Here is a 21733-nt window from a genome sequence, read left to right as displayed (position 1 = left end):
CATCCCTAGAGCAATCTGGCAAGGGGCTAGAGATGAGGCGGGAGTTGAGAGGAGCAGGAGGTTGTTGAATACAAAAGTGTCCCGCTTCGTGAGAGAAAGGGGTGGGGTGGTAGTCAGGCACAGGGAGTTGGAAGCCGATAATCGGGGCCTCTTACTGCCCGATGGTGTGCATTTAACGGAGATAGGCCTGGATATTTTCTTGTCCGGTCTTCAGGATGGTATTGAAAGGGCAATGTCCCTTCTGTTTAGGGGTCGGAGGGACATGTAGTTGTACATGTCCTCCTCCGTGGTGGTTATTATTTGGGGGTGAGGACCTACATGCCCTCTAACGAGGCTGCCATTTCTTAATCTGTCAGTAAGGTCAATAAGTTATTAAAGTTAATACTCTATGAGTAGGAGTTATGTTAAAATATTTTGAATAAAGCTGTGGCCGACTCCCTGTTGTCACTCCACAAGTTAGAAGTTAAGATCTGTGTTTGTGTCATTTTTAAGGGGACATATTGGGGGGGGGGTGGAGGTTGGATGCGGGCTTTATGCATGCAGTCTTATATTCCCTGATGTTAGGAAAGTTATGTTCCCCGTAAAGCTTTGGTTGCTGGAGTATGTGGAAAGCTTTTCTTGGGCGACATCCCCTGAAATAAACTTACGATATAAATAATTGATTTTTTTTATGAGCTTCAGGGTTGGGGTCAAGAATAGGGATCGCAAGAGATAGGGAACTCCACCATTTCAAGTAGATTGGACCTATAAAGGGAAGAGAATGCTGCTGCCATGTGGAGATTGTCTGTTCTGGTTCTGGTATGTGAGGAGTTATATCCACATTATACAGCTTGGAGGGTTGTTTTGGAATCTGTACTTTCAGATATGTGAGGGAAGAGGGTTACATAATAAAAAGAAACCTTACTATCCAGAAGGGGTCAGTCTCAATCTCGTAGTAAAATCGCTTCTGGTGGGGATCTGCACCTCACATTCACTATGGACCACATTTATCTTTTTTTTTTCCTGCTTTGTTTATTTATTTTTTTGGATTAGTTTTTTTTCTGGGCGGGGTGCACGAGTGTTTTGCTAGTGTGCTTTTTGGGATTTTGATATAGATCAAGAGGTGAGATATGACATAAAATAGGGATTTCTAGATAGGACATTTCATCCCTTACCTGAAGGGGGGCGTTAGGTGTAAAAGTTGGTCACTGTGTCCCCTTAAGCCAAGCAGCAATACCACTTTCTTGGATTGTAAATATTGGAAGGAGAAGATTCGGGATACACATGCTTTACAAGTATCTACTCCACCCCTTGCCACACTTTCTGCTCACATGGTGAAGTGCTATGGAGTTCCAGTTTAGCCCTCACATCTCTTTATATTGTAACGGTCCACAGACAACAGAACTAAAGTCTCTATGGGAAGAGTCCAGAATGAGGAGTCTGTGGACCAGTGAACCCTGTGGACCACCGCGGGAGGTGCAGATGGTACTAGCCGACACCCGGGCCCGGAGTCCAAGTGGCATCTGGTCTTCACCGCATAGCGGGATGGTCTTGCTGCGGCGGGATGCCACCAGGTCTTTCCACAGCTGCGACTAGGCCCTCGGTGGCAGCCAGGGAAACAGGGGTAGCAGGACACAGTCCGAGGATGGGGTGACAGCAGGAGTGTGGCTTGGAAGGATGAGCTGGAACTCACAGCAGGCAGGACCTGGCACACGACCCAGGCAGACAGGAATGGACAAGTCCTTGAAGAAACACACTGAAGACACGGAAGCTTCTAGACACACTGAAGACACCAGACGTATGGAAACGCTGAAGACTATCTCAAGCCAGTACAGGAACAGCTTAGGGAAGCTTGGTATGATAGGGCTTTCACTTACAGCAACAATGCTGAACTGAAGATCCAGCGAGGCAGGAAGGGAGGTGCCGAATTATATGGGTGAGGCTGGATAATCGAGCTCCAATCAAGAGGAAGCTGGCCCTCTATGCTTGGAGAGCCGGCACGGGCCCTAGTGAGCGGGGACACGTGCGGCCTGTCAGGAAGCAGGAGCGTTGGAGAGGTTAGTCCGGGCTGTGGGGTAATACAGTTACTGTATAACTGTGTCGCTCATCAGCATTATGCCTTTGCGGTAAAACTGACCCCTCTATACAGCTAAACAAGAGTCAGACAGGAGGCTCCACTCCCTCTTAGTTTTGAAAATGACTGCTAAAAGGTCTCCTGCTAGACTAAACATTGGCTATAACATGTAAAAGAAAATGTAAGTCTACAAATCTACCAAATCAGGCAACATGCTGATGACACCATGTGGTCTGGGGGTCGGAAAGCTGAATGTGGACTGTAGGAATACCCCTCCTCTTGTCTTGCCGTCTCCATATGCAAAGAGGTGGTAGATTTGGATGGAAGGTTCCAGTTCTGCAGCAGTTAACTGTCCACTATACGTATCATCATAACAACTTACTGACATCCTCCACATGACGGCCACCATTTCTCTTATATTTAAATGAAATACAAAAATCGGAATGCAAATCTACCGGTGCAGCCACAGGGACCTGACCGGGAAGTTCTACCGTTCAGGATTCCACGACCACTCAGGGACATGGAATAACGGCCATATTGTCCCGCGACTTCAAAAGTTTTCAAAACATGAAAGTCACCAGAGAGGGGAATCCACAAGGCCCATTTACTAACCCTGACTCCTCATCATTCACTGGGCACCCAGTCACATTGCCCCTGTGTGGAGGAGGGTGTCACAGGGTGGGTGGAGGAAAAGACCCTTGGACCATGCCTTTGTTCTGCTGGAATCGTGGCCATTCTGTACTTACTGCTCCCTAAGTGCAGGGAAACGTCTCATTTGTATTAATATCTAAGTCCGGACGTCGTTGTAACCTGATCTAGCCCACACATTGCTGCTGCCCCTTCCCCTTTGGTGGGGCCACATCTAAAATAAGATCTGAATCTGGATACACTATGCTGTAGTATTAGAGGCAACACAGGGGTTGTCATGTTTTTACAATGTCTTAAAGATCCAGGAACATTAGGGAGACAAGTATTGCCCCTGTGTGACTCACCTGACACCTGCAGAGAGCTCTTCCCATGATCTCCCTCCGGGGTGACTATAACCGTGCAGGTGTATTCTCCATCATCACTGAACTGCACCCGCGGGATGTGAAGTGCAGCGTTCCCCCTCCGGATATCCTCCTCCTCCTCCATGTAACATCCTTCTCTATAGGCCTCATGGGCTCCAGGTACAAACTTGTACACCTCAGTGTTCTGTCCGTTCAGGGACTTTCTCCAATACACATTAATAGTATTCTTGGAAGTAAGTTCTGAAAATTCACAGGGGATTGTCACATTCACATCTCTTGTGACGGAGATAAGCGGCGCCTTCATAGTGACTCTCAGCCCATCTAGAGAAAAACAACAGGGGAGATATTAGAGGGTGCACAGGTGTCTGTCAGGATGGGGCACGTTCCCCTGATACAATGTTACCCCGATACAATGTTACCCCTGTTACAATGTAACCCCCAATACAATGTAACCACCGATACAATGTTACCCTGACTCCTCCTGCTTTCTGCAGCCCATCTCTCACTTTTGTTCTTCTACTGTACTTTCTATTTTGGATAAAAAAAAGGAAAGCCCAACTAGTGGTTAGTAATACGGGAACAGGGCAGTTAGTGGTCAGTAATACCGGTACTGGGCAGCTAGTGGTCAGTAATACAGGCACAGGGTAGTTAGCGGTCTCAATAAAGTTACAGTGAAAATCCGCTACCCAGTGCCTTTGATCATGGAACTTTTTGATTGTCTACGTTGTGCCAAGGTTTTCACCAAGATGGATATGTGGGGGGCATATGACCTCATCCGCATCCATGAAGGCGTTTAATGGAAGACCGCCTTCAATGCTTGAGATAGTTGTTATGCCCTTTGGACTCTGTAATGCGCCAGCGGTGTTCCAAGAGTTTGTAAACAACATTTTCTGAGACTTGTTATATACCTGTGTCGTGGTCTATCTTGATGATATCCTGGTGTCCTCTATGGACCTTGAGTCCCACATACGGCAAGTTCTCAGGCCAATCGCCTATGTGCCAAGCTCGAGAAGTGCCAATTCAATCAGAACAATCTTCCGTTCCTAGCATAAATTATCTCTGACAAGGGACTGCAGATGGATCCTGTCAAGCAGTACTTCATTGGCCTTGCCCAGTAGGACTTTGGGCTATTCAGAGGTTCCTGGGCTTTGCCAATTATTACCGGCAGTTTATACCACATTTCTCTTCCCTCGTCGCTCCCATTGTGGCACAAACCAAGAAGAACGCCAATCCTAAACTCTGGCCTTCGGCAGCTGAAGAAGCTTTCTCTAAGCTGAAGTCTGCCTTTGCCTCTGCTTCCATTCTCACCCATCCTGATACTGACAAACCGTTCCCTCAAGAGGATGAAGCCTCATCTATTGCAGCTGGAGCCGTTCTAACTCAGAAAGGGCCCAAAGGTCAAACCCTCACCTGCGGCTTCTTCTCTAAGACCTTCTTAGCCGCAGAGAGGAATTATTCCATAGGTTATCCGGAACTTCTGGCCATAAAGCTTACTTTGGAGGAATGGTGTTATCTTCTGGAAGGAGCTCGTCATCCGGTCTGTATCTACACCGACCACAAGAATCTCCTGTATCTCCAGACTGCTCAACGTCTCAATCCTCGACAGGCTCGCTGGTCCCTCTTCTTTTCTCATTTAAACTTCTCGATTCACTTTCGTCCAGCCAAGAAGAACGTCAAAGCTGATGCCCTCTCTAGTGCCTCTGATGTTGGGGGAGAACCGGCATACTGCTCCTTGACATATTGTTCCTCTGGAACGACTGGTTGTTGCTGCTCCTGTGGCCATACGGCAGCTTCCTCCTGGCAAGACCTATGTCTGACAAGCTCTTCGGGAGAGGATACTAACTTGGGAACATTGATCTCTGCCGCTCTCATATCTCATTACTACTGATGGCCAGATCTGATCAAGGACGTTGAGATTTTGTTCCTGCACTTCCTGTGCCTGTAACAAGTCATCACATCTCAAGCCAGCAGGTCTTCTCCTGCCGTTGCCGATACCCAGTTGCTTGTGGACTCACATAGCCATGGACTTTATTATGGATCTGCCATCTTCTTCTGTTAATACAGTCATCTGGGTGGTAACAGATCGGTTCTCCAAGATGTCCCACTTTGTTCCCCTGTCAGGTCTGCCGTCAGCTCCACCCCTTGCCAGCCTGTTCTTCCTCCACATCTTTGGGCTTCATGGACTGCCTGCCATGGTAGACTTTAAATCCATCTGGGAACAAACTCGTCAATCTCTACTTCGGGTGTCCACCCGCACTAACACTCAGGCCGATAAGAAACGCAGACCTCCCTAAGTTTTTCTCTTGGAGATAAAGTGTGGCTCTCCTCCAGATATGTCCGGCTGAAGATTGCCAGCTACAAACTTGGTCCATGTTTCCTGGGTCTATTGGGTTTAGATGTTGCAGGGTTCCTGCCTTGACAGCTCCTCTCCATACTCCATTACCTGTGTTATATACCTGAACCTTTAGCTGCAGGGGTTGGTTTTCAGATTGTTAAGGAGCAAATGGACAGAGGCAAGAGTTGCCGTGTGCTATCCTAAAGACAAGACCAACTGCAGTTCCCAACCTGGACTACACAGTGGGAGCATAAGCCAGAAAAGCTGGGTGAGAGCCATGGTTGGACTGTTCATTTTGTACTGCTTCCCTGAAGGTAAGGACATTATATTTTCTTTCTGAAGGGTCCCATTTCCCACATATGGTGTTTTGGATGCGGGCAGCCGTTGCTAGGGGCAACAGCAGGCAGAATTTAAGTTTTAGAAGCTGAAATCTGTGAATGTCCTGGTTGAACGTGGCTGCAGGACTGCAAAAAGGCATTGCAATGGAGGAACTTATCAAACAGATGATGCAAGCCAATCTCCAAGAGCAGCCAGCTCTGGCACCGCAGCAGAAGGCTCAGGCAGAGGCCTTACAAGTCCAGCATCAGGCTTATGCTCAGCAGCAGGAGACTAACCGCCTTCTTATGGAGCAAATGGCTGCATTGAGAGAAGCAGTGACTGTACCACAGGTTGTCGCCATAGCTGGACAAACCTCAGATGTAAATATAAAAAACAAAGTACAAGCTTCCTTGCAGAAGATGACCACTGAGGATGATGTGGAGGCTTATCTGATTTTGTACAGATTGCAGACAGAGAAAACTTGCCTGTAGACCAGTGGGCTGAAGTGCTGGCTCCATACTTGACAGGTGAGCCACAAAAAGCTTATTATGACCTCAGCTTGCAGGATTCAAAGGCGTATAGCAGATTGAAGGCTGAAATACTTGCACGATTGGGGGTCAGTATGGCAGTCCAGGCCCAGTGAGTACAGCAAAGGACTTTCTGCAAAGTGAAACCTCCAAGGTCACAAATGCTTGACCTGTTCCACCTGGTGCGGAAGTGGCTACAACCAGAGTCCTCTACACCAGAGAAGATGGTGGACCTCGAGTCCGTTCCTGACTCCGATCCCGTGCTGCCTGTCCTGACCTACCGCTACATCCCCGACTCTGATCCTGTGCTGCCTGTCTCGACCTTCTGCCTGTCATCAATCACGAGTCTGGCTTACGATTCTCTACTATGCCTTGGCCGCCACTATGGACAAAGCCGAGCCTGTGGAACGACCTGGTGGTACCACGCCGCAACAAGTCCAACCTGCTTTGCAGAGGGCTGTGGTGAAGACCAGGTAGCACTTAGACTCCGGTCCCAGGTATCGGCTTACGTCATCGTCCGCGGTGGTACAGAGGATCCACTACCTCTGATCCTGACAACATCACTGCTGAACATCTCATCCCGGAGGCAGACAAAGTAAAATTACCTCACTGGAACCAGAAAGTTCACCATCTGCCTAGTAGGAGGTTAATGAAGTCTGCAGGAGAGTGGAGACAATATTCAGAAATCAAGAAACAGAAGGCAGGGGAAACACACAACTCAGTCTCGTCAAATAATTTGTCTGAAGTGTCAAAACCCTGGACACATTGCTGCTCATTGTCCTTTGATGGCAGAGGCCATGGAGTGTCCTCCTTGTGGCACAACCTGTCTGCAGTGCTGAGCCATACCAGGCTGGGGGCCACAGATGTGCCAGGGGACTCAATGACTCCATGATGACTGCTCTTTTGGACTCTTTTGGTGCTGTGTGCCCCAGGAAAATACCTGGAGGGTAAAGTGTGTTCATGGAGATGTCAAAGACTATCCGGTGGCTGAAGTGATGATTTCTACTAAAGGACTTAATGCATGAAATCATTATAGGACGTGACTTTCCTCTGTTTTGGGAGCTGTGAGGTAAAACCGCCTTGTCCAATGATACCCAGGTTACCACTGTTAATAATGTATTCCCTATCTGTGAGCCTCAAGGTAGTGAAAAGCAGCTTAATGTTAAGAGGAAAACCTCTGATGAATAAGAAAATGTCCAGTTCGCTCACCCAATCACCCGAGCTGACCTCCTGCAAACAATCCATGCGGTGGTGCACGCTGCCAGATCAGACTTACACAATCCAATATAGCAAGAAAAAATAACGGCCCCCAGACAGGTGTCGGGTGAGCGTCTCTATATAAATACATATGTATACATATATGTCTTTGGTGTAGGTCATGATTAAGACGCGATCGAAACACGTCGATCTTGTGCGTTTTTATCCTGTTGTTATGCACCTGCAGCATAAATAACAGTAAGCCCTTTTTTTTGCATACTACCGTTGTGAGGTTCCATGAGTGCCGCAGACCGTTATTTTTTCTTGAAAACCTGATGATTTAGAAAATGTGACAGTTCTTAATGGTTTTCCCCACGAGCCCGGCGCTGATAGACGGTATCCGTTTATTGAAGTAAGCAGCAATACCGTGTTACTAAAGCAAATAATGATGTGGTAGACCAGTTAGTTGTTCCGGGTCCATATAAGAAAGTGGTATTGGATCTGGGCCAAACTCATGCCTTGGGGGGTCATTTAGCCACCGATAAGACAAGGGAGCGTATCTTTCAGAGGTTCTATTGGCCTGGCTGCTATAGAGAAATTGAAAACTACTGTAAATCATGCCTCACCTGCCAGATTAACGCCCCTGTGTCTCATTTCAAAAGCCCTTTGGTACCACTTCCTGTAATTGAGTTACCATTTGAGCGCATAGCCATGGACCTAGTTGGTCCCTTAGTTAGGTCTGCTAGGGGGGACTAATACATTTTAGTGGTTTTGGGTTATGCCAGCAGATATCCTGAGGCAATTCCATTGAGAAACACATCAGCTAAATGTATTGCAAGTGAGCTGTTCCATATGTGCACCAGAGTGCGTCTTCCCAAAGAAGTCCTGACTGAGCAGGGTACACCTCTCATGTCGAAGGTGATGAAAGAATTATGTAAGATACTTAAGATTAAACAGCTAAGAACTTCAGTATACCATCCACAGACTGACGGACTGGTAGAGCGTTTTAATAAAACCTTAAAATTAATGTTAAAAAAAAAAGTAGCAGAGAAAGATGGTAAAGATTGGGACTGTTTGTTACCCTATTTGGTTCTCCATTAGGGAGGTCCCTCTACAGGATTCTCCCCATTTGAATCGCTGTATGGTAGCCCCCCCCCCCTGCTTGACATAGCTAAGGAGACGTGGGAATCTGAAAACACCCCGTGTATGAGTGTTATTGATCAGGAAAGGATTTCCAGGGTGATGCCAATAGTGAGAGAGCACATACAGAGGCCCAAGAAGCACAATGCAGGATATACAATCCGCTAGAATAAGAGAATTTGTCCCAGGGGACCGTGTCCTAATACTGGGGCACACTGGTGACAGCAAGTTTTTAGCCAAGTGGCAGGGACCTTTTCAGAACCTTGAAAAAGTTTCGAATGTCTCTTATAAGGTGCATCACCCGGGAAGAAGGAAACCAGTACAACTAGATCACGTAAACCTTATTAAGCCCTGGAAGGAAAGGAGCCACTGGTGGCAATGACTTCTTCCTCAGTTACCGGATCAGAGTATAGGAAGGTGACGGTTGCCAGTACCTCATCTTGTTTCCAAAAACAGGAACGTAAAGAATTTTTACAACACAACAAGGAAATGTTCTCAAGCTCGCCGGGGTGTACGAATGTTGTAGAACATGAAATCATTACTGGGCCACAGGTTAAAGTAAAACCGTACAGAATTCCCGAAGCCCGAAGACAGGCACAAAACCAAATGGGAGCTGGCGCTTTTGTAATCTAGACTGGAAAAGCCGTTTAGGTAAAGTCCAGGCCATTCTAGACTCTTAGACCAGACGGTTTTATGGCCAACCCAGAAAAGTGCGCCATAGGCGTGGAACAGGCAAAGTACTTGGGGTACGTGGAAGGAAGACGTCTGATTAAGCCTCAAGATAATGAGGTAGAGGTCATACAAGATTGGACAAAAAGCAAGTGAGGCTTTCTTGGGTATTGCTGGATATTACCGACGCTTTGCCAGTATTGCAGCACCTATGTCTGAAGGAGATCAGTTATGGTTCAGTGGTCCCCTGAGGCTGAACAAGCATTTAAAGAGTTAAAGTCTGTTGTATAGCCAGCCAGGTCTATCATACAGACAGATGCCTCAGACGTGGGATCAGGGGCCGTCGTGTCTCAGGAGGTTAATGGAGAAGAGCTCCCTGTTATGTACACGAGTAGAACGAGAGTCTGGCAATAAAATGGGCATTGGACTCTGAGGAACTACCTGCTTGGCAGGAGGTTCAAGCTCAGCTCAGATCATGCTCCTTTAACCCCTTAACGACCTGACCCTTTAGTTTTTTCACTTCCATTTTTCACTCACTACCTTCAAAAATCTATAACTTTGTTATTTTTCCACGTAAGGAGCTGCGCGGGGGCTGGTTTTTCATGTACAGAGCTGTGCGGGGCTTGTTTTTTGTGTACAGAGCTGTGCGAGGGCTTGTTTTCTGTGTACAGAGCTGTGCGGGGGCTTGTTTTCCATGTGCAGAGCTGTGCGGGGCTTGTTTTTTGTGTACAGAGCTGTGCGAGGGCTTGTTTTCTGTGTACAGAGCTGCGCGGGGGCTTATTTTCTGTGTACAGAGCTGTGCGGGGGCTTATTTTCCGTGTACAGAGCTGTGCGGGGCTTGTTTTTTGTGTACAGAGCTGTGCGGGGGCTTGTTCTCTGTGTACAGAGCTGTGCGGGGGCTTATTTTCTGTGTACAGAGCTGTGCGGGGGCTTATTTTCCGTGTACAGAGCTGCGCGGGGGCTTATTTTCCGTGTACAGAGCTGTGCGGGGGCTTGTTTTCCGTGTACAGAGCTGCGCGGGGGCTTGTTTTCTGTGTACGGAGCTGCGTGGGGGCTTGTTTTCTGTGTACAGAGCTGTGTGACGGCTCGTTTTCTGTGTAACACATTGCACTTCATAGTGTCGGTATTTAATATTCCTGTCGTGTACTGGGAAGTGTGAAAAAAATTCCAAATGCAGTGAAATTGGTGAAAAAAATGCATTTGCGCAGTTTTCTTGTGGGCTTGGATTTTATGTCACTCACTGAGCGCCACAAATGACGAGTCTGCTGTATTCTCTGGGTCGGTGCGATCACGGGGATAACAAAGTTGTACAAAAAAAATTAAAACCTTATGTACAAATATTTTTTTTTATTTTGCCGTCTTCTGGCGCTAATAACTTTTTCATACTTTGGTGCCCGGAGCCGTGGGTGGAGTCATTTTCTGCGACTTTTGATGGCGTTTTCATTGCTGTAATGTTTAGGAGTGTACAGCCTTTTGATCACTTTTTATAGATTTTTTTTTATATTTTTCAAAATGGCAAAAAAGTGTCATTTTCGACTTTGGGCGCTATTTTCCTTTATGGGGTTAAACGCAGTGTAAAAACTGTTATAATATTTTGATAGATCGGGCATTTCCCGGGGGTGATTACAATTTTTAGGTTTTTTTAAACTTTTTTTTATATTTACTATTTTCAGACTATTTTTCAGACTCCCTGGGGTACTTTAACCCTAGGTTGTCTGATCGATCCTATCATACTACAGTATGGCAGTATATGGGGATTCTCCTCAATCATTACAATGTGCTGATCGTAATGAATGGGTTAAAACCAGACAGCCTCGAGGCTCTTAGGCGACGGATCGCCGCCCCCCGATGATGTTATGACGCCATGGCGCTCCCGATGAGGTTTATGCGCCGCCATCTTTTTGAAGCTGGAGGCGATCAGCGGGAAAACAATCAGTGCTAGCAATACACAGCAAAGACCTATACAGCTCCGCCCGAGAGCCCTCTCCATGCACCGGGACCCGGCGTGCGCTATACTAGTAGGGGGTTAAAGGGAGGAGCCAAAATAAGGGAAATGATGCTGTGGTGACACGGTGGTTCCTGGCATTCCAGGACTGATGTTGTGGTAGAGCACAGGCCCGGTACATCACAGGTCAGTGCAGACGCCCGGTCTAGGAGCCAGTGCTTGGTAGCTGAAGGTGCCCCACGGCTTTAGGCAGATATAGGTGTCATCAAGTGGCCTGACTACTCTCCGACCACAGATGGAACCCATAGCCCCACTCCTCACTATATACAGCCTCTCGCCCCATCTACGGCCCCTCGCCCCATCTACGGCCCCTCGCGCCATCTACGGCCCCTCGCGCCATCTACGGCCCCTCGCCCCATCTACGGCCCCTCGCCCCATCTACGGCCCCTCAGTCCAAAGCATTCATTATATGGAAGGCGCATAAAGCTGCAACTAGAGGATCATTCGTTACAATGGGACGTCAGGACAGGAAAGCCACCATACATGAGATGCCGCCAGAGCTCCTCCGCAAGATGCCGCCAGAGCTCCTCCACCAGATGACGCCAGAGCTCCTCCACAAGATGCCGCCAGAGCTCCTCCACCAGATCCCGCCAGAGCTCCTCCGCAAGATGCCGCCAGAGCTCCTCCGCAAGATGCCGCCAGAGCTCCTCCGCAAGATGCCGCCAGAGCTCCTCCGCAAGATGCCGCCAGAGCTCCTCCGCAAGATGCCGCCAGAGCTCCTCCGCAAGATGCCGCCAGAGCTCCTCCGCAAGATGCCGCCAGAGCTCCTCCGCAAGATGCCGCCAGAGCTCCTCCGCAAGATGCCGCCAGAGCTCCTCCGCAAGATGCCGCCAGAGCTCCTCCGCAAGATGCCGCCAGAGCTCCTCCGCAAGATGCCGCCAGAGCTCCTCCGCAAGATGCCGCCAGAGCTCCTCCGCCAGATGCCGCCAGAGCTCCTCCGCCAGATGCCGCCAGAGCTCCTCCGCCAGATGCCGCCAGAGCTCCTCCGCCAGATGCCGCCAGAGCTCCTCCGCCAGATGCCGCCAGAGCTCCTCCGCCAGATGCCGCCAGAGCTCCTCCGCCAGATGCCGCCAGAGCTCCTCCGCCAGATGCCGCCAGAGCTCCTCCGCCAGATGCCGCCAGAGCTCCTCCGCCAGATGCCGCCAGAGCTCCTCCGCCAGATGCCGCCAGAGCTCCTCCGCCAGATGCCGCCAGAGCTCCTCCGCCAGATGCCGCCAGAGCTCCTCCGCCAGATGCCGCCAGAGCTCCTCCGCGAGATGACGCCAGAGCTCCTCCGCGAGATGACGCCAGAGCTCCTCCGCAAGATGCCGCCAGAGCTCCTCCGCAAGATGCCGCCAGAGCTCCTCCACAAGATGACGCCAGAGCTCCTCCACAAGATGACGCCAGAGCTCCTCCACAAGATGACGCCAGAGCTCCTCCACAAGATGACGCCAGAGCTCCTCCACAAGATGACGCCAGAGCTCCTCCACAAGATGACGCCAGAGCTCCTCCACAAGATGACGCCAGAGCTCCTCCACAAGATGACGCCAGAGCTCCTCCACAAGATGACGCCAGAGCTCCTCCACAAGATGACGCAAGAGCTCCTCCACCAGATGACGCCAGAGCTCCTCCACCAGATGACGCCAGAGCTCCTCCACCAGATGACGCCAGAGCTCCTCCACCAGATGACGCCAGAGCTCCTCCACCAGATGACTCCAGAGCTCCTCCACCAGATGACGCCAGAGCTCCTCCACCAGATGACGCCAGAGCTCCTCCGCAAGATGCCGCCAGAGCTCCTCCATGAGATGCCGCCAGAGCTCCTCCATGAGATGCCGCCAGAGCTCCTCCATGAGATGACGCCAGAGCTCCTCCATGAGATGACGCCAGAGGTCCTCCACCAGATGACGCCAGAGGTCCTACATAAGATTTCTCCCACGCTGCATTACTTAATTCCGTACTTCAGCAACATAAACATTACTGAGCGCAATCCCACGATAAACAACGTAAAAATGATAAATAACATACAAAGCAGCATCTCCGATCCAAAATACCCAATTTCCTTCATCCCCGGGCAATTACTGTATATATCCCCCCCCCCAGCATCGGGCAATTACTGTATATATATCCCCCCAGCACAGGGCAGTTACTCTCTATATAGCCCCCCAGCACCGGGCAGTTACTGTATATATCCCCCCCCCCAGCACCGGGCAGTTACTGTATATATCCCCCCCCCCCCCAGCACCGGGCAATGACTGTATATATCCCCCCCCCCCCAGCACCGGGCAATTACTGTATATATATCCCCCCAGCACCGGGCAATTACTGTATATAATGAATATAGTGAACTGCAGTACCACAGGGGTGGTCTACATTGTGGGCTGCCCCTGTGGACTGAAATACGTTGGTATGACTACACGAGAATTGAGGGTCCGTATACAGGAACATCTGAAGGATATTAGAGCAGCGGGCAAACTCCTCCCCACGGACTTGGAAAGGATATCGAAATTGAAACCCATTCCTAAACATTTCTTGGAGCACCATAACAGCAGGTGGCAAGATCTACGAGCCTACGGTATAGATAAGATCATTCTGGGAGCTCGAGGTGGTGACACCTTTAAGAAACTCGAAAGAATTGAGTTAAAGTGGATAGTTAAATTGGCTGCCACATTCCCCTCTGGACTTAATGAAAAACTCTCATTCTCCCCATACATTTAAATTTCTTCCCACATTGCTGGTTTTAATGAGTCTGGTATTCCATCTTTTAGTGTTTGGTAGGGTCTAATAGGTTGTTATGCGATATGCAATCATGTGGCTGATATTGGGCTATAAACAGTTATGTTGGGTCGTAATGGTGATACTTAGCCTATACTTTCTCTTTTCCTTTGAAGGCAGATCTTCGTGTGACGAGTGATCGAATATCGAGTATCCTGGCCTTTGACTTATGAGGATCAATTTGTACCATCACGTATGTGACGTCGTCTTCTCTGTGGGGGTGTTCCACTACAATATATGTACTTGGTCATTTACGCCTGTACTTTTGGCATTTTGCAAATCGTCCATGTGTTGTGGGGCATTTACAGAGGTTATTCACCCCCCCCCCCCAAACTTTTCTCCACACCTCATTTACATCATTAATATATATATAGTTACAATCCTTATGTTCATACACTCACCATCATGTGCACCTCACTTGCATTCAATTCTTCTCCACCTCAGCACTCTTTTTGCAACTTACGGCTACAGTCACTTTGTTCATATCACTTATTTGGAAGTTTACAATAATTGTTATATACTCCTAACATTCATATTACACATTTCATTAATATACACTGTTTATATTTATAATCATGTCTCAACAATCTAAAGAATAGCACCCTCACACCATCATACACCCTCACACCATCATACACCCATCACGCACACCATTCACTGCACTCTATCTCACCACATCACACTCTTGATATTTAAAAAATCTTTTTCTAGCTAAGTAGCCAATTTCACACAAATGTTGTCTGTAAGGCATTGCAGTGTCTATTGATATTTTTATGGTATTGCAGTGGTCACGTTTGTTTAGTGTCTTTTGCATATTTGTTTCACATTTTTAGGTATCTCATCACATCGTTGCACTTTAGTACATTTTCGGATTACACCTATTTATGTGCTCGTGACATACCTCATGAGTCCATAATACCATCGCTCTTCACATAGTTGTAACCACTATAGGTCACTTTAGCATCACTCTCTTCTACACATCTCATTGGTATTGGCGGGCTTCTTGCCACTAGTTGACACTACATCCCCTCAATGCACATGTCACTTTACACACCAATTTACATATGTAATCAATTCTCTATGCATTTAATTGTTTGCAATCTTGATTATGCACTTTTTATTAAGTACTTGTCACTTTAGTATTTATATTATTATATTATAGCATGCACAGGTCACTTTAGTAATTAATAATATTATATATTAGTATGCCCACATTGCTGCCCTTACCTGACATGGCCAGGCGATTGCGCATTGCTTCGGCGCATGCGCGGGTCTCGGTCGCGGTCCCGCACTTCCGGTTCACGTTGAGTGCGCGTCATTCGTCTTCCGGAACTCCGGTTTCCGCCCCGTGATGCCGACATGACGACCGCGGCAATGCGCTCAGTACACAGCTGCCATTCAATCAATTTCCAGGTAACCTATTGGTCGGAATGTGGTCACATGTTTGTGCTACTTCATGTATATATATGTGGTCCCTACCACACCACAGCACACCCCCAGGAAGAAGCGACGGCGAAACGTGCGTCGGGGTGCTGTGGTGGTGGTCAAAGCCTCCCTCCTGTAGCTTTTCATCATGTCACGCCTGGGTGGGTAATTTGAATATACAGTTACTCTTACATATGTATTCAGGCTATTATAGTGGAGATGCGTTTACATTTGATTGACTTTTTGGACCACCACCACGCTCTTTTGTGTCTTGTGGAATATTTTATATGCATTTAACATTATGTGTCTTGATTGCTGTAAATAATTTACAATAAAGATTGTTGTCATTTGATTCCCAACAAATAGTCCTTTGTCTGTGTTGGGATAGATTGTTGTCCTATATGCCTCTTTTGGCATTGCAATTACTGTATATATCCCTCCAGCACTGGGCAGTTACTGTATATATATCCCCCCAGCACCGGGCAATTACTGTATATATATCCCCCAGCACCGGGCAGTTACTGTATATATCCCTCCAGCACTGGGCAGTTACTGTATATATATACCCCAGCACCGGGCAATTACTGTATATATATCCCCCAGCACCGGGCAGTTACTGTATATATATATATCCCCCAGCACCGGGCAATTACTGTATATATACCCCCAGCACCGGGCAGTTACTGTATATATATCCCCCAGCACCGGGCAATTACAGTATATATATATATCCCCCAGCACCGGGCAATTACTGTATATATACCCCCAGCACCGGGCAGTTACTGTATATATATCCCCCAGCACCGGGCAATTACTGTATATATCCCCCAGCACCGGGCAGTTACTGTATATATATCCCCCAGCACCGGGCAATTACTGTATATATCCCCCAGCACCGGGCAGTTACTGTATATATCACCCCAGCACCGGGCAATTACTGTATATATATCCCCCCAGCATCGGGCAGTTACTGTATATATATCCCCCAGCACCGGGCAGTTACTGTATATATATACCCCAGCACCGGGCAGTTACTGTATATATATCCCCCCAGCATCGGGCAATTACTGTATAGATCCCCCCAGCATCGGGCAATTACTGTATATATATATCCCCCCCAGCACCGGGCAGTTACTGTATATATCCCCCCAGCACCGGGCAGTTACTGTATATATATCCCCCCAGCACCAGGCAGTTACTGTATATATCCCCCAGCACCGGGCAATTACTGTATATATATCCCCCCAGCACCGGGCAGTTACTGTATATATATACCCCAGCACCGGGCAGTTACTGTATATATATACCCCAGCACCGGGCAGTTACTGTATATATATACCCCAGCACCGGGCAGTTACTGTATATATATCCCCCAGCACCGGGCAGTTACTGTATATATATCCCCAGCACCGGGCAGTTACTGTATATATATACCCCAGCACCGGGCAGTTACTGTATATATATCCCCCCAGCACCGGGCAGTTACTGTATATATACCCCCAGCACCGGGCAATTACTGTATATATATACCCCAGCACCGGGCAGTTACTGTATATATATACCCCAGCACCGGGCAGTTACTGTATATATATCCCCCAGCACCGGGCAATTACTGTATATATATCCCCCCAGCACCGGGCAGTTACTGTATATATATACCCCAGCACCGGGCAATTACTGTATATATATTCCCCAGCACCGGGCAATTACTGTATATATATTCCCCAGCACCGGGCAATTACTGTATATATATCCCCCAGCACCGGGCAGTTACTGTATATATATACCCCAGCACCGGGCAGTTACTGTATATATATACCCCAGCACCGGGCAATTACTGTATATATATCCCCCAGCACCGGGCAGTTACTGTATATATATCCCCCCCAGCACCGGGCAGTTACTGTATATATATCCCCCAGCACCGGGCAGTTACTGTATATATATACCCCAGCACCGGGCAGTTACTGTATATATATACCCCAGCACCGGGCAATTACTGTATATATATACCCCAGCACCGGGCAGTTACTGTATATATATCCCCCCCAGCACCGGGCAATTACTGTATATATATACCCCAGCACCGGGCAGTTACTGTATATATATCCCCCCAGCACCGGGCAGTTACTGTATATATATATCCCTCCAGCACTGGGCAGTTACTGTATATATATACCCCCAGCACCGGGCAGTTACTGTATATATATATACCCCCAGCACCGGGCAGTTACTGTATATATATCCCCCCAGCACCAGGCAGTTACTGTATATATATACCCCCAGCACCGGGCAGTTACTGTATATATATACCCCCAGCACCGGGCAGTTACTGTATATATCCCCCCAGCACCAGGCAGTTACTGTATATATATACCCCCAGCACCAGGCAGTTACTGTATATATATATACCCCCAGCACCGGGCAGTTACTGTATATATATCCCCCAGCACCGGGCAGTTACTGTATATATACCCCCCAGCACCGGGCAGTTACTGTATATATACCCCCCAGCACCGGGCAGTTACTGTATATATATACCCCCAGCACCGGGCAGTTACTGTATATATATACCCCCAGCACCGGGCAGTTACTGTATATATACCCCCCCAGCACCGGGCAGTTACTGTATATATCCCCCAGCACCGGGCAGTTACTGTATATATATCCCCCAGCACCGGGCAATTACTGGATATATCCCCCCAGCACTTACTGTATATATATATCCCCCCAGCATCGGGCAGTTACTGTATATATATCCCCCCCAGCACCGGGCAGTTACTGTATATATCCCCCCCAGCACCGGGCAGTTACTGTATATATATCCCCCAGCACCGGGCAATTACTGGATATATCCCCCCAGCACTTACTGTATATATATATCCCCCCAGCACCGGGCAGTTACTGTATATATATCCCCCCAGCACCGGGCAGTTACTGTATATATATCCCCCCCAGCACCGGGCAGTTACTGTATATATATACCCCCAGCACCGGGCAGTTACTGTATATATCCCCCAGCATCGGGCAATAACTTGTGTAGCATTGCTGATCCATATGACATACACAGGGGACACTTACCTGCGGTGCTGAGTGACAGGAGCAGTAGGTAGAGGGGATATGGGGGGCTCTTCATGTCCTGTGATCCGGGATACGACCTCCACCCTGTTCTGTAATGGCCGCGGCTGCTGAGTCTCATCCTCACAAGTTTTACTTTCACTTCTGAGAGAAGATGAAGAGTAAGACTGACCCCTAGTGATGTTATAGAGTATAACACCCATAGTACACAGCACCACACCCATACTACACAGCACCGCACCCATAGTACACAGCACCGCACCCATACTACACCGCACCGCACCCATACTACACCGCACCGCACCCATACTACACCGCACCGCACCCATACTACACCGCACTGCACCCATACTACACCGCACTGCACCCATACTACACCGCACTGCACCCATACTACACCGCACTGCACCCATAGCACACAGCACTGCACCCATAGCACACAGCACTACCCCCATACTACACAGCACTGCACCCATACTACACAGCACTGCCCCCATAGCACACGGCACTGCCCCCATAGCACACGGCACTGCCCCCATAGTACACAGCACTGCACCCATAGTACACAGCACTGCACCCATAGTACACAGCACTGCACCCATAGTACACAGCACTACATTTTCTAGGGGGTTCTCAGCACTAGGAGTCTGATAATAGCAGAAGGATTGTGTGCGCTGTTGCCTTTCCCCTGATGAGGCCGGTTTTCTGGTGACACGTTGGGGGCTGAGTACATGTTGTGTCTTTAGTTAGCAGATATGTCAGTTGTTTATGGGATAGTTAAGTAGTAAGTGTCAGGGTTCTGGGTCAGTGGTTCCCCGGGACCGCCCCGGGAGATGGTACCAGCTGACACCCGGGACTGCAGCCTAAGTGGCACCCGGTCTTCACCACAGGATACCACCAGGTCGCTCCACAGATGCGACCAGCCCGCGGTGGCAGCAAAGGTCGCGGTACAGGACCAGGGTCCAGGTTCATGGTCAGGCACAGGCATGTACAGAGACTCGGGCAACTCGCAGGGAAGCTTTCACTGAGGCTGGTAGCTCAAAGACCCGGCGGGGAATGATGGGAGCTGCGGGTCTTTATGGAAGCCCGGAACTGGCCAGCACCGATTAGTGGTGCGCTGGCCCTTTAAATATCTGAGTACTGAACGGGAGCAGGAGCGTGTAGTGCGGGGGTGGGGGACAGCACCGCCACGGAGAGGGGCACGGGTGTGCTTGTGCTCCGAGGCATGGATTGCAGGGACACCCATGACAGTACCCCCCCCCCCCCCATGGGACTCCCCCTTTTCTTGGCCTGAAGAAATCTTTGGAGGAGACTTCTGTCCAGAATATTCTCCTCGGGCCGAACCCCTTCCAGTTAATAAGAAAGAGCCGCTTACCCCTCACGTCCTACGTCTCCATCACCTCCTTGACCTCGTAGCTGTCAGTAGAGTCAGGAGCAGGACGAGGACATTGCTGGGAGAAGCTTCAGAATGACGGGCTCCAGGAGGGAGACATGGAAGGAGTTCAGGATGTGCATAGACGGAGGAATTCGGAGTTTGTAGGCCACTGGGTTGATACCCTGAATCACCTAAAAGGGACCAAGGAACCGGGACCAAGCTTGTAGCTAGGTGTCTTCAACCGGAGGTATCTGGAAGATAACCACACCTTGTCACCTGGAGAGAAGACCGGAGGAGGACGCCGCTTCTGGTCAGCCTGGGTCATGGTGCGATCAGTGGCTCGGAGGAGAGACTGGCGGGTTTGTTCCTGAATGGGTTTGAGGTCCTGCACCAGGTGCTCTACAGCAGGGACCTCAGAGGGAGTGGCCAGCAGGTGAGGAGGGCAGGGAATTCGTCCGAAGACAACAAAGAATGGAGCTGCCCCAGTAGACCCAGAGTCCGGGGAGTTATAGTAAAACCCAAGGAAGCAGATCAGCCCAGTTATCTTGATGGGCAGAGAAAAAGTTGCGGAGGTAACAGCCCAAAGTCCGATTCACCCTTTCTACTTGCCCATTCGACTGAGGGTGGTAGGCCGAAGAAAAGTCCAGAGTAACTTGCAGCTGGTTACACAAGGAATGCCAGAACTTGGACACACTCGACCCCTTGGTCAGACACGATGGGGTTACTTACCCGGTCCATTTGCGATCCAGCGGCGTGTTCTCTGTGGAGGATTCGGGTCTTCCGGCGATTCACTAGGTAGTTCCCCCGATGTCCACCAGGTGTCGCTGCTGGGCTGAATTCCGTCGGAGTGCACTGAAGTTCACCAAGCCGGGCCGGGTGCAGGTAAGTGTCAAACAACACTTCGTATTTAAAAAAAAAAAAAAAAAAAACACTTTCTCCAAATCCGACGGGTTTTCCAACTGCCACGCCCCCCAATTTCTGTTGCGTCCACGCTGGCGCCGATGCTCAACAATCCAATCGCGTGTGCCAAAATTCTGGGCATTTTTTCATGAATACTACCAATTACTAGTCTAACCTGCAGAGTGCGGAATTTGACCAGTCCCGTCTGTGGGGGAGGGGGGAGGGGGGGTCGAATCCACAGCAGACCCCTGTACAGGAAAAGATAACGGAACCAAAGAAGGAAACAGCTGAGACACAAAATCAAAATCAATGAAGTTTGCAGCAGAACCTGAATCCAAAAGGGCCTGACCAAGAACTGAGGCCACGTGGGACTTAACTATACAAGGCAATAGCAATCTGGATGTTACAGGGAGTTCCTGAGCTCCTGCGCTCCCGATCACAGCCTAGGAGCAGAAGTCTTAGGACAAGCGTTAAGCAGATGTTCGGAGCTGCCGCAATAGAAACATAGTCGTGGCCTCCAACGTGGCGTCCTCCTCTGACCTGCAGCGACATTGTCGACCTCCATAGGTTCCGGCGTGGTTGGACTAGAGGATAGTCTGGGGGGGGTCGATGGTCGGACTGGGGAACGTTGTGGTGATCATCTGGACCTTAATCGCCGGTCAGCCCTAACGACCAGAGTCATAGCCTCATTCAGGGTCCCTGGTTCTGCATGGGCTAGTAACAGGTCGCTAACACGGTCAGAGACACCAGTCAGATACTGATCCCTGAGGGCTAGATCATTCCACCCCGAGTCGGTCATGTACTGTCGGAAGGTCGCAGTACTCCTCTGCTGTCTGTTTACCCTGTCACAGAGATTGAACACGAGAGACAGCGAGAGCGCGACAGTCCGGATCGTCATAAATCTGTCCAAGAGCAGAAAAAAAAGCGTCAACAGATGAACGAAAAGGAGA

At 49.1% G+C, this 21733-nt stretch overlaps 1 protein-coding gene across 2 annotated transcripts in view; it reads right to left on the bottom strand.

Annotated features, from left to right (window-relative positions):
• Positions 1-18652, bottom strand: part of LOC140106909 (uncharacterized) — a 77583-nt gene extending 58931 nt beyond the window's left edge. For both annotated transcript variants that reach the window (XM_072131548.1, XM_072131547.1), the window contains exons 1-2: positions 18512-18652; positions 3046-3384 (exon numbers count right to left, since the gene is read on the bottom strand). In XM_072131548.1, coding sequence (XP_071987649.1) covers positions 3046-3384; positions 18512-18629 — 457 coding nt within the window. In that variant the 5' untranslated portion in view covers positions 18630-18652. The remainder of the gene's footprint in view (positions 1-3045; positions 3385-18511) is intronic.
• Between the last annotated feature and the right edge of the window lie 3081 nt (positions 18653-21733).

Source organism: Engystomops pustulosus, unplaced genomic scaffold (genome assembly GCF_040894005.1).
Source record: "Engystomops pustulosus unplaced genomic scaffold, aEngPut4.maternal MAT_SCAFFOLD_87, whole genome shotgun sequence".
Classification (NCBI taxonomy): domain Eukaryota; kingdom Metazoa; phylum Chordata; class Amphibia; order Anura; family Leptodactylidae; genus Engystomops; species Engystomops pustulosus.
Note: the sequence above shows the minus strand (reverse complement) of the source record. Positions and strands in the feature narration are given on the sequence as shown.